General features: G+C 36.1%; 1 protein-coding gene across 1 annotated transcript in view; it reads right to left on the bottom strand.

The window, feature by feature from the left end:
- ETNK1 (ethanolamine kinase 1) overlaps window positions 1-13,978 on the bottom strand; it is a 31,312-nt gene extending 17,334 nt beyond the window's left edge. Inside the window, exons 1-4 of the mRNA XM_026865457.1 lie at window positions 13,925-13,978; window positions 4,438-4,697; window positions 2,828-2,968; window positions 1,218-1,360 (exon numbers count right to left, since the gene is read on the bottom strand). Of these exons, the coding sequence (XP_026721258.1) occupies window positions 1,218-1,360; window positions 2,828-2,968; window positions 4,438-4,697; window positions 13,925-13,972 (592 nt within the window). The 5' untranslated portion in view covers window positions 13,973-13,978. The remainder of the gene's footprint in view (window positions 1-1,217; window positions 1,361-2,827; window positions 2,969-4,437; window positions 4,698-13,924) is intronic.
- Between the last annotated feature and the right edge of the window lie 572 nt (window positions 13,979-14,550).

Raw genomic sequence — 14,550 nt, 5'->3', positions numbered from 1 at the left:
ATATATATATATATATATATATATATATATATATATATGTAAATACCTATATAACTAGAAGTACTAGCAAATCTCTTCGAAATTGGTATTACCTAGAGGGAAACTTGTACACAAACCACCAAGACTGTTTTCCCAATGCACATGCATTCAGTGCATATCTGATACAGAAATTGGTTATACATACACAGCCAGTTTTCATACTAGAACCAACTCCAGCATGTCTTTGTCAGTTTTTGTTTAGAAGTTAAGGCACATAAGCTTCAGAGGTCAAAGATCAACAGTAACTGATGGAGATTATTTCGGTTACATTCACAGTCATTTACTTCACAACACTTCTTGGTTTACATACCAACAATCTTACCAAACTGTCACAAACAAATACGAAGCTACTAGAAGAAACGTGGGATCCTCACTTCAAGAGAAAATCTGGATCTGATCTGATTAATTTGTTGCGCTCAGCTGAGCTCAGATATTTGAAATAGGAGGAAAGTTGGCCATTTTAGTGTTGCAAGTTTGTCTTTTAATATCCTGTTTAACTGATTAATTTAGTAACTGAACCTCAAACCACTATCAAGAAATAAAATAAACCGGATTTATAAAGAAGCTTTACAGATTTTAATAAAGGCATTCTTTAATAACACAAATTGAGTTAAAGGTAAATTAAAAAATTCATCTTTACTAAGATGTATATTGCCTAAAACTGTATAAATAAAGCATGTATTTACAAAAGAAATCTTTAAGATGCCTATGTACATCATGCAGAAAATAGTCACTGAATGTATTAAGTATCACAAAGATACTTCATTAAGAAAGTGTCTTCCCACAGTCACAAACCATATAAGAAATAATGTTATCAGGTTATTTTCCATGCTTGTATGATTTTTTTTTTCTCCACTCAAAGCTTTACACAATTGGAATGGAATTACCATTAACAATTACAAACTTTGAAGCCTAGTTATACAGTCAGCCTAGGATTAACAAATTCATTAATTCATTAAAGAAAAGCAAGGAATGCCAACATCCTCCTCTCCACAGTAACATACAGCTGAGAATTATCTAATTAAACAACTTTGTATTTGCACAGATATCACATTGTGTCTTAAAAGCTCAAACTGAATTCACTTGAACAAGTCAATAAATGACACCACTAATAATAGCAAATGCAATCAGAGCATAAACAAATCCACTCACTGCTTACTGTTTAGTTCAATACCTACCTCGTTTCTTGTTGTAAATAATATTCTTACACAACAGGTCATTGTGACAGAGTACCACTGGTGATCCTAAATTTGACAGTCTTTCCTTCATCCATGCCATCTCTTCCTGAAGAACTTGAGGACTTGGAATATCACTTAAAAACCTTTTTAGGTATAAGAAGTCTGAAAGTTAGTATTTAGTACTTTGTGTTTTCTACTAAGCATTTGTAATAACTTATTTTCCTCTAGATTCTTATTTGCAAATAGTTCAACAGACCTCTCCCAAACCAGGGCAACTCTTTCCCCTAGCACAACAGCAGTCAAATTATGACAATTATTTCTTTTTGTCCTCCCTAAAAAACAATTCTCTGAAGATCATCTGTGCTGTAAACATAACAGTCCAAAAATCAAGAGTAAAACTTGAATACAATCCTGCACATTTTTAAAGGAATAAAGATTAATAGGATTGTAGCATGAGTTTAATTCACTTTTTGTTCACATTAACTTCCTTCAAGAATACACAATAGTTAAGTACCATGTACTGTATGTATCTACGCAGAGAAACTGAAACATCCCTTTCTAGTTCTAGTCACAAGTGAATGTTTACGTAGCCATTTTATCTTCTAGACTTACAATTAAGTACTCAAGTTCTCATTTTCCTCAAGAATTTTATGCTGTAGAAGAAAAAAATTTCAAACAACTTTGCTAGAGCATTCTTTAATTACAATGCAAGAGGAATCACAGTTGGCATCAGAGAATGATTTCAGAGAAGTTCCATGAAAAATGTTTTTCTGCTTCCTGAGCAATATGAAGTTTGATGATACAATACAAACACTTCCAAATTACAGTTCCTAGCTTAACAGTTTGATCACCACTCCAAGAAACACTGTCTTCAATTCAAACTTTAAATTACAATACAGAAGAAATTTTATTTAGGTTAAACATTGCTCCTAGTTTTGCTGTTCCTCTCATCCTGCCATAAACCTTTGGAAATACTTCATTTTGTTAAGATCCTAAGAAAAAATTTTATTTACAACTCAAGAACTATACTGGGATGCTGAAAACAAAATGTCATCAAACCCTTAAACCCAGATGACACCATTATTCATACTCCATGATAGCACAAGTCTAGAATGACTGTGTGCATACCTATTCCTCCTCCGGAAAACACTTTGGGAGCTCATCCCATCGTCTGAAACAGATTTTCATTAACTTTACATCACCCAATTTTGGACATATTTGTTCAGTTCATAAATTTAAGACACCTAAGAAATGCAAGTTAGAATGAAATGATGGTTCTCTTAAAAACTATTGAGGCAACTACCTGAAGAATATGACTTGACCTTAGTTCTTTAAAAATAGTAAAGAAAAATACCATCCTTTAGGCGTTCAAACGAAGAGCTGTGTGTATATATATATATATATATATATATATGCACAATATACCAAATTAATTGAAAGACTCTCCTTAACATACTTGACATATATACAGCTACTTCTGTATACAAGACTATGACAAATTTTACAAACTTAACTGTACGTTCTAATGCAAACCTATTATTTTAAATATTCTTCTAACGCTCTAGCAGAAAAGAATGGGAAATCAGGAAAGCACATAATGAAATAGCTACCTTTTATTTACTTCCTCATCTGCAAATTCTGTGGGTATAAGAGAGAAGTATTTCCCCATCTTGAGCCACAGATTAGATTTCGGGATCCATCCATTGTGTGCATGAATAGTATGGATTTTAGCAAGCTGTCTGGCAATGAGTCTAAAAAAAGTTTAAATTAATGTTACATTTACTGTATATCTGACAGTCTTTGTTACATTTCTCCTAGCAATAAGAGAACACAAGTACAATATATTTAACAGAAAAAACCTATAAAAAAAATGCAGTAAGAGAATCCAAAGAGGGTTTAAACAAGAGCAGCACAGCTATAGGGAAGCATCTTTCAAGGCTCAAAAGGTCATTAGCAGCACTACTTGAGAGGGGAGGTGGGAGGGATTTGAGTTCAGTTACAGCATGCATACTTCATCGGTATTTACAGTCTACTCTTCAACTTGCTTATCTTTAGAAGACTGAAATTAGCTGCCACTGTTAGGCAAATACATTTCAATACATACATGAAAAACTAAAATCTTAAGACATCAGCACTTTCTGTTCACTGCTAATAGTTAAAAAAAAAAAAAATATGTCTCAATGGAAGACTACACCTTGAACCTATTCACAAAAGGAATGTAATAGAAACAGACCCAGGAGTAATTGCTTTAGTCAAGTGCAGCCCCCTGAAATGCTGGGGTTTCAACCCCAAGCCCCAAATTAAGGTTGACATAGGGGTGATTCCCACAGCCCTTCACAAAGGGGGGGTGAGTTACCTTTAAGCTTCCCTCCAGGGTGAGGCTGGCCTGGCAGGGAGAGCCATTAGATAAATGAGCCCCAAGTGTCCAGCATTAAGTAAACAAAGGTCAGGTGTCCCACTTGGGGATAAAAGCTGGGACCCCTTGCAGGAAGGGGCAGTGTCTGTCTGTGAGGTGGATGCACTTTGCAGAGTTTCCTGTTGGGGAAGGACCTCCTGCCTCCCTGGAACTGGGCTCCAGTCAGGTCTGGCTTTTGTAAACGTGGGCTGTGTAGAGATTCAGTATGTGGCTTCCTTGGTCTTATGTATTTAAAAGTTTGTTGACTCGGTTGTCTGTCTCTTCTATGGGAAACTGCATTTCACCATTTATTCCACTTGTTGTTGGTTGTGCAGTGTTGTTGTTGGGGTCAGTGGGACTGATGTTGATTATGTATGATCTGACTTGTTTGTACCCCCAGTGCTCACCCATGTACTGACCCTTTTGTATCAAATACAATTTGGTTATTGGTTCATCTTTATGCTGGCTGTGTCCTTTACGCTAGGCCTAATAATTGGCAAAACACCCCCTCCAACTCCATCATGTTAAATGATCTACCTAATGGTAATGTGCAAGTATTAAATACTCACAATAAGCAGACCTCTAATAAGTAAATATAGACTTCTGGGGAGGCAACAAGGATCATTTGTTCAGACTGAAATATTCTAGTAACTCAGAGGACAGTCAAGAGTGTAAACATCAACTTACTGCAGGCTTATAGAAATATTTCTTTTCTGCCTGCTCATAAACTAAGCCTGAGATCCCTTGTGCTTGACAGAAAATTGTAAATGCATCATAGAACTTGAATAATGAAATAATAATAATGTAAAAAAATAAAAACCTTACCTGAAAATATCTGGATTGCATACATGCTCTGGATCCAGTGCTTCTCCCTGCATGAACTCGTAGCACAGGCCATTATTGAAAGTACAGTATAGTTGAGGTGCACAGCCATGGGCCTGCAACACACGGAAACTCTTCACTTCCTCATCTCTATCTACTAAGAGCTCTGTCTTATTCCCATAGATCCTAACTAGAACGACATCATCTGTTATGTCACCCACATAGCAGCCAATTAATTTATTGGTGATTCCATCGGTGAACAGCTGAAAAATAAAAATACATAAACAACTCAGATTTGCATCTGCATTTTCCATGTGCAGGGAAAGCATGCAGGGTTATTCTTTAGTTCACAAAACACAAGTGTTTATTAGATTGAACATTAGCAAAATAAATCTTTAAGATACTGGAAAATCATCAAGAAAATTGCAGGGATTTTTACCAGTTACACATGAAAAAAGTCCAGCGAACTACAGAAATACTACATTTAAGTGGCAATAACTGGAAACTCAATGTAAAATGAGTTTCCACATAACCACTCCAAAAATGGACTGAAATGGCTGAAATCAAAGCTCCAACAAGGCAGCAATCCTAAACTAATAAAAAAACCCAGCCATGAATACAGGTAGCACAAAAACAATTCTGATGCACTTCAGAATTTCAGTATTTGCTGATCAGTGCACAACTAGTAAAAGATACTGCTGAAGTTCCAAACTACTCCTTTTTAAAAGCAAAATTCAGGTCAGAAACAGTTCACATTTGGTGGTTATCACTTCCCATTAGCCTTGAGGTTTTACTGATTTGAGAAAAATTCCTGAAGTCACTTCAGCTCTTTTGAAGCTTTGAGACTACATAAAATTCAAGACCCTAGGTTTTTAGCATCAAGTACCATTCCAAATTTAAAAGTTTCTGACAAGACCCACTAACCTCTATAACTGGTACGTACCATTTTAAGTATTTAAAAAACATTAAGTCCTTATTATTAAGATGTATAGAAATACAATGTTTAATCCCTGCATTTTACTAGATTTTGACCAGCCTAGTCACAGATTCCTCAACTGAAGCAAGTCACTTTCTACAAAAAAACATAGTATTATTTGAGTATTACCTTTACCTCTAATGACAACCTACTCACTGCATTTCAAATGATGGAGGTATGGATACTGCAAGTCCCCAGCTATGGAAAGGAACGGGGCGGGGTGAGGGGTGGTTATGGAAGGTGGACAAAAAAAACCCAAACCACCCACTCCTTTACTGCTGCTTCTCCTTTCAGATTTGATGACACCTAAAATAGCCATACAGGCTGAACTCAGAGATGCTACCCAACAAGCAGACTAGACCCTGAGTTACTGGGCTACCTGTCACAGTTGTATGTAGTCAAGCATTTGAAATCCTGTTCAATACCTGCAATAGTAACACAACAGTTCTTAATCTCCTCCTACAATCCAGGAGTCTTACAGCTTAGAAAACAGACGTTCAGCACTTGCAAACTCTTTGCACTCCCAGGTCAGACTGAATGCTTAAGAACTTGCTAGATGAACACTACCCATATTAACTCTAACTCTTAGGCAACTGACTGAAGGACAAATCATTAACATTCTCAGGTGACAAGCAACATCACAAGCAAGAACACCAATGTTTTTTCATAACTGCTGAATAGTCTCCTGCAGTCTTCACCATAACAATTTAAAGTCAAGGTTCATACAGCAACTGTAATTTATATTCAAGTATACTTTTCTTTAGTGTTTACAGTCATGCCTCTTTTCCCACTGTTGCACCCAAAACCCTCATTAAAACTTAATTAAACAAGAAGAAACTCTCCCACAAAGCACATAACCTCCTTCCAGGACCTTGTACTAAAACAAGCAAGCAGCAAGTAGCTTTAAGTTGGTTAGCATACACAGTTTTCCCTTGGGTGGACATCGTTCAAGTTTAACCTAACACGTTTCTTTAGGAAGTGCTTTCATCATTAATTCTCATTCTGCCATATATACAAGAAACAAATAAAAGTACAGTGTTATCATCCTTATTAGAACTTTTCCAAAGCATGCAGATCCTTGAAGCTGCAAGCAGCTTTTATTTCAAGGCAACCTAAAGACCCTGGATAGACATTTAATTCCTAACTGTAATAGAACTCGGAAAATCAGCTGAAAAATTAAACTTGTTTATCAGAATTAGAATAGTGTTCAATGACAACAGTTTGAATTATTTACTGATGTCCATTCATGCATCCTCAAGCCCTAGGCAGACCCAGAACAAAAATACTGACAAATGGAGCAGTCTGTTGCATTTCAGGTATTACACTAAACCTTAATTTTATTTTTTTTAAAAGTGCTTTTATTAAAAATACACATCATCAACAGGCAACTTCTCTTCAGGTATCATCATTCCTTAGAACCTTGTACAGTTTGGGTGTTGGGTTTTGTTTTTTGTTTTTTGTTTTTTTATTTTGTCATGGGCTTTGGGTTTTGGTGGGTTTTTTTTTTTTGTTTTTGTTTTTTGTTTTTTTTTAAGTAAAATGCAATTCAGAAACTTTGACTATTTTTTTTTTCTCCAAGAGGCAGCCTTTATTTTGAAAAGTATCATCATTCAAACACAAGTGACAGCTTATTTCCAACTCCCAGGGTTTTACAGAAATCAAGCCTTAGGTGCAGTTTAATTCCTGAAGAAAAAATTCTGTAGTTGGGTCAAGTCTCCCCATTTAGAAAAAAACCTAGACTTTCACAGTGGAAGATGCTGTGTTTAAGGTACTATATGTTGCTTTCCTCAGCACCCCTATGCAATGAGGTAAACTACAATACAGAAGAGGACTGGGGAAGCTTTAGTTATCACAAATAACAACAAATAGCTCAGTTCCCAATGAAAGATGCAGAATAGCAGAGGATACAAAGGTACTCCACTTTCTTAAAACAGTTACGAACTCTATCTGTAGAAGTGGGTTCAGCAAATTGTATACCTTATCTACACAATGTAACCACAAATTCAAATAAACCTGCTTATAAAGCTCCTTGATTGACTCAAAATTATAACTTCAAAATTTATGGACATATTACTAGCTATTATTTTAATCATCCAGAACAGGTCACAAGTAATGAAGAATCTTAAATAGTCTTCATAGCAACTAAATGTTACAAAGTTAATCAGCGCAACTAAGGGAACTATACTGTTTAGCACCACAGACACTGGTTTTCATATTGAAAAGAATACATCTATCCTATCCTTTTGCTTGACGCTTATGTAGATACAAGTTTCCTCTGTGTACATAAGCAACAATCCACATGCTGTATCCAAAGAAGGATGATGTGCTTGAGCAGTTACCTAATTTGAACACGCAGTACTTAAACTGCATTTCAAGTAAGATCCGTAAATTACAAATTACATCTTTATATTATAATGTATTCATTCACTACCTTCCCCCTTGTAAGTGTATTGTCAGAGAACTATTTATATCAGAAGGGACATCCTGTGACCATCAAATTCAATCTCTCTGCTCAAATAGGACCAACTAGAACCAATTGTCCATGACCATATTTAGTGAAATCTCCAGAAATTCTGGAGACTTTACAACCTGTCTGGGCAACCTGTTTCAGTGTTTGACCACCCTCACAGTAGAAAAAGTGTTTTCTTGGGTTCAAGTAGAATTACACGTTTTATTTTGTACCCATTGCCTTGCCTGTCACTGAGCACTGAGAAGTCTGGCTCCCTCTTCATTCCCTCCCATCAGGTATTTACAAGTATTTATAAGATCCCTGCAAGACCTCTTTTTTCCAGGCCAAACAGTGCTAGCCTCTCCTCATATGAAAGATACTCCAGTCATCTTCATGGCCCTTTGCTGGACTCCAATGTAATGATTTAAGCCCTGCCAGGACCGGAGAGTACGTTGCCGTTGCACCTCCCCAACCCTCAGCCGGTCAGGCTGGAAGTGAGGCACAAACCCGGGCTAAAATAAGAAGAAATTTAATACAACATAGTGATAAAACAATCTGAACAACAGCAGCAATGATAACAATAAACAACAGTAATAGTGAACAAGACAAACGATATACAGAGAAATACTGCTAAATGGTCATGGAAACAGGTTCCCACCACCCAGCCCGCCAAAGAGCAAGGTAAAAAAGGTTCCGCCCCTGGACCTGACTTCAGCATGGTATGAATAACCCGGCTGGAGATCCCTTCCCCCTCTCTCTGCTGAGGAAACCTAACCCTATCCTAGCTGAACCAGGACACACAATAAACACATACCTTTATCATACTGAGGAGAGAACAGGACACAGGACTAATACAGCAAATCAATACAGAGAGAAGTACTGATTCTCATACATTTTAACACTGAAAAACATTTTACTCATTTAGAAGTTTAAAAAGCACTTTTGCAGAAGAGATTTGTGTTAAGCTGTCAATCAAGTTTAAAATTATCTTGTCTACCATACTTAAATGAAAACTAATGGCATGTAGCACCAGAAAAAGCTCTTAACCTGTCATTGCAGAGCCAAAAGAAAAGTGAAGGTTCTGTTGAACTAAGAAAGATCAAAATCAGTAAGTATAAAATTCACTACTCCCTCTGAGGGAAATTGTCTTTATCGAATGGCAAAGGTGACAAACAAAATAAGGCAGTAATTCCTAACATACAAGAACACTACTTCAAATCACTGGAACTTGTGCTACTATTTTTTACTTTTTATAAAGTAATCATCTAAAGAAGCATGCCTTTCTCTCCATACAAAATTGTACTATAAAAAAGACAAAGCTCTAAAGTAATTGGAAATAGAGATATGACAAAAACCAAGACATTAAGTAGTGAAGATGAGAAGAAATGGTAAGAATTTGACTTGCTTATGCTGTTGAACAGAAGCTTCTAGCTACTGTACAGCTTTTGCCATACCAACCAGGTCTACTATCCCCTTAAAACAGGTCTCATTAGTGTTAATTAAAAAAAAAAAAAAATCTATAACAGGGAAATTGGACTCCCTCAACTGATAATTTAGACGCTAACAAAAATTCCTATTTGTAACATGGGGCTATAAGTAATTATTTACACTAAGGAACTTTTTAGTTATTGCCTTTTAAAAGGCAGTAGGGTTTGCTTACTTTTCTGGTAATATTATGCAGAGTAAACATTTTCCATATTCCATCATGAGCAAACATCTAATGTTTTATACCAGTAAAAGAAATACTTCATTCTTTTATTCAGAAAGCCTTTACTGTAGCACTTAAAGAACCAGCTTAGAATGCCTTGTCTGAAAGGTAACCTGAGATGTAGCAGAGCAGGAGTCCTTTAACAAAAGCATCAGTTGAGCAGCATAAACAGAGAGTGGACTCTGATGACACAGATAAGTCAGTAAACTCAAGACCATATGGAGGAAGATGGAATAATCTACAGAATGTTATGAATGACAGGTAGACAATTCTGGAAATAAATAAAAAATAGAGACCCAGCAGAAGTCAAGAACATGTAACGCATAAAAAAAAAAATTCAGCAGCAAGATTCCGATACTCAGGTAATCTGCAAAAATTTAATTATTGCAATATGTGCTTATCACACTTCTGGAAATAGTAGTTATACTGGCCCACATATCCAGTCCAAAATCTAGCTTGAAGTCAAGGCTTTCTAGCTCTTGGGAACAAATAGAAACTGTTTACTGAAATGCAGAGTGAAAGTGAGAAAGCTACAAATAAGCCTGAGTTACTCAAATGCAGTCTCAGAAAGCAGCACATGGTAGAAATAGAACAAGTGAGTCCAGGAAAGCAGAGAAAACTCAACCAAGACATGAAGCATCTTTAAGACAGTTTACCCTTTTCTTATTAACAATGATCAGGTTATTAGATTCCTGAAAAAGGGCATGTGATGGAGATGTTCCCACCTCATAAGCAGATAGTTCAAAAAAAACATATATCTGATCCTATTGTTCCAGGTGTTCAAAAGAATGATAACAAAATTACCATCACATTTAAAAAGAATGACCAGGCAGAAACAGCATCACTGGGCAAAGTAGAAATCACTTATCACTCAAAGAGATGTAAAATCAAGCAGATATTTTTCCTTCTAAACTTATTACATCTTTAAGAGAAGAAATGCAGAAAGCAGTATTGTACTGCTGTAGAAGCAGAACAGTGATGTGAAGTTTCAGCAGATGTAGGGATTGCACACTGAAATCTCCAGAACAGAACAGACTTTTAATACGTGTTTCTTTAATCCTCACAGAACTTCAAGTTTATATTTTAAGATGTAAATTCATTTTTTTCTGAAAAAGTATATACAGGCACATCTACAAGCATCTACCTCTCAAGAATTTAATTTCTTGAAACAAGGGGAGTTATTTCTCCATCTTTCTGTAGCTATTTATAAAAAGACAAAGTACAACTACTGGAAAATGCAGACCTCCAGTAAATACTGATATTCAGAATACCTTATGAGAAAGAGCATTCAAAGGTCTCCAGGCTCTGGAGCTATGTCCTGTAGATCATTAGGATCAGCAGGTCAAAAGCCACTGTCTACATTATTTTGGTGGCCACATGATCACGAAGACCACCACTTGGTGTTAAAAAGTAGCAACGTTAGCAGGGAGCCAGTAAATTAATGGCACCACTCCACAGCAAGTTTGGCCACAGGCTGAAATAAGGGTTTTCTACTGAACTCGGAGTGCTCTGCCTTGACAGCAACATAGTGACAGCAATACCACCACTACCTATGATATATAGTATCACTTAAGCATTTTTTGGCTACCAAACACCCAATTCTGCAGTTCCAAGGAAGAACTCGGTGATTTTTTTTTTTTCCTATGGTGTGTGTTTTGGTTTATTTCTTAAGGTCTAAACTGAGGTTTCACATTCTCCATATTCTCAATATAAACATCATTTAAAATTACATTCAATAGTCTATTATAAAATGCTGAAACTATGTCACCCCTTGCAAGGACTGGTTCCGATTTAAATGCGTGACAAGATGAAATAGCATTTTGTGTCAGAAGAAAACCCCAAAGAGAAATGACATCTTTTTCATCTTCTATCTGAAGAATATTTTCCTACCCGAAAACAGTCAACATCAGGTAACTTAGTTAAGACTTTTAAAGGGGTAAATTCTTTTAGATATTTTTACATATTTTGTGATAATGATGAAAACACTGATAAACAATAAAAAAAAATCTAACAGAATAAAATCTTAAGACTCCTTTTTGAAGAAGTATTAGATTCCTGCTCTTCCCCCTGGAAAATTTCGACATGAAATGGCCACATTAACTGTTGGGGGAGGGGGCAACTAAAACATCTTAGATGGCTACCTTCCTTTCCAATGTTACAAGTTCACAGCATAAATTATAGGCCATTACATAGCCAGACCCAAGCTGTGCATAAGCAAATATGGAGTCTCTGTAATTAGAAGCGGAGTGATCAATACGAACACACCTGTATTACGCACAACTGGACTACATCATGCACTGTGATGTGGCACATCAATTACATAAAACATTACCACATGCAGGATTGCTCCTCCACCCACTGATAGCAGAAAAAAACCCTTACAACAAAGGACTGAGATTATCAAACTTCATGAGAAGTAAGAATGGAGAAACCAACCCAGCCTCAAATAACATCAGATACTGCCTATATTTCCTACTTACTGTGACACTGCATTCAAGGCACACCTCAAATTACAGTTTTTCCACAACACATTAGCAATGCAGCCCAATTTGCAACTCTTAACTTTTCTAATCCTTTCCTTCACTCATCACTTCTCCGTTTAGAGATCTCACCACTTCATGATGTTAATCTGTGAACTCAGTCCCTCCTCTTTACAAGGCAACTACTTTCACACTGAGGACGAGCACCACATCCTAAAATCAGATAAGCAATAAAAACTCTTGAAAAATGTAATGACACGGAGATACAAAATTAAAAGTTAACTTTCTTTCACATATACTATATTTTGTTACCATTCAATTATTTCAATGCTTTACATCCCACACTCAATCTGTTTAAATAAACTATGAAATATATTAACTTGTTCAGAAATCTGAACCTAATCAGAGTTGTAAAAAAAATACTAAGTACAACACAAAGAAATTAGAACAGCAGCCAGAAAATAATGCCTGAAAACCTACTGAGCACAAGTCAGTAAGAAAAAGCAGACACAGGGAGAAAAGTTAACCTGGTATGTAAAAAAAAACCCAACGGGGTGGTTTTGCTTTGCTGGTGAAGGTACAATTCTTTATAAGCATGGCTTTGTCTTGTATGTTCACATTTCATAGCCACAGAAATCAATTTCTGGAAAGATTGACAAAATGTTGCAGCAGTAAAGTCACGCAAAGTGTTGATAAATGCAAAGGCACATAAATCATGCCGACAAAGACACAGTAGCAGAAAACAAGCAAGCTCTGATTATTTCAGAGAATAACCCCACCCCCCACCCCCCCCGACTTAATCACGCTGACTTGCAGCAGGCATGTGTAGCCTTTAAGACTTTGATCCCCTTTGCAAAACTGTTTTATTCATATCTCCTCAGGTTTGGACCAAGACTAGAGCGCTGCTTGCTAGCATATAATTTTTATCATTCTCTGAATGATTTTGCAGCTGAATTTTTTTTAACACACAAGATATCATGCTTGTCTACCCAAATGGTGTAAATTAACACTATTAATATTTAGCCTTTTCACCAGTAAAAGCAAGCAGCCTTTATTATCAATGTTAAGGATTAGAATTTAAAGAAACACAGACTGTTTTCTCCTGCACTATAACATTACACTGCAAAGAGGAAATTATGTATTAACCTGCTGAATCCTACATTATGACCAGACCTGTAAGATGCAGATAATGTAGGTCATAGGATAAAAGAATCCCAAATCTGAACTTACTGAAACATACTGTAACCAAACACTGATCCTCCTTCAAACAGTAGCACAAATGGATCTCCATAAAAGAAAGCCAAAAAATTCTTAAGGTGGACAACAGATTCCAAACTGCAATTGTATTTTTACATTAGGAAGGGTGACACAACCTTTTTAAGACAGAAAAGATTCAAAACAATTAAGCTTCTCTATTTCATTAATAAAATGTCCAGAATACAAAAACTGAAATGCCCAGTGTCACAATTCAAGCTGCTTACCAACTCAAAACAGGGTGTGATTGAGTTTTGAAGAGCATTTTTGTTTATGAAGTAAAAAAACCCATTTATCATGTTGACCACAGCCAATTTCTGAATTTAGCAAGCAGTGAGCTTTTCAGCTGGAAGTTGGAAGAGAGTCCTCCAGAGAGCCCTTCCAACCTGAACTACTCTCCAGTTTTATTACAAAAATCAGCTGTTACAGAATCAAAAATGACTACTGCAAAAAAGCAGATTTGCTATAATGACACAGCTTTGTATTACTGTAAAGGAGAGAAAGCAAACCCCAGAAATTGAAGAGCTAAAAAATACAACACCCAGTTCTAGACAGCTCCTAGTACATTCTCAGATGACAACTGCACGATCTACATGAAGATCAGGAAAATTGTTTCTCCTTACCAATGTAAATTTGTTATGTTCTGTAGTGATAACATTCATGTATAACATGAGATAGAGGAGATACGTAACAGTAGAGCTCCTTGTGATTCAGCAAATAATTGGAAAGCTTATGCATTCTATAGACTTTCTAATTAAATAATGCAATAAAAAAAAGCAATTTAAGGACTGAAGTTTTAAATTATTTCCATCCTCTGTCCTACCACTTATGTTCTATGCTATGATACAAAATAAATTTAAAATATATTAATGATTTTAGATACCTGTATATCTCACAGAAAGTGAGGATTATGCATTAACATTTTCTAGCTACACCGTTTCAAAATTCAGTTGACACAGCTAAATTTTTGCAAGAGAAGTTAACTAATTTTTTTAAGTCAAACTCTGAACTCTTCAACTTCCTGCTAATTTTTTTTGAGCCAAGAAGTACAAAGAGCAAACGCAGCTAACAGCAGAGTTCAACAGAGGAAGTAGCAGTTCCTTCGACCTATCAATGGTTTGTGTGCTTCGCTACCATATAGCTGTTAGGCATATTTTCCATACAACACACGATTTTCATTTTCATCTCCCTCATAAATACATGCCCTTCTAACGAGGGGACTACAAAGCAGACCTTCACTCCCTCTTCT

Source organism: Athene cunicularia (genome assembly GCF_003259725.1).
Source record: "Athene cunicularia isolate RWA chromosome 1 unlocalized genomic scaffold, athCun1 chr1_part2, whole genome shotgun sequence".
In the NCBI taxonomy this organism is placed as follows: domain Eukaryota; kingdom Metazoa; phylum Chordata; class Aves; order Strigiformes; family Strigidae; genus Athene; species Athene cunicularia.
Note: the sequence above shows the minus strand (reverse complement) of the source record. Positions and strands in the feature narration are given on the sequence as shown.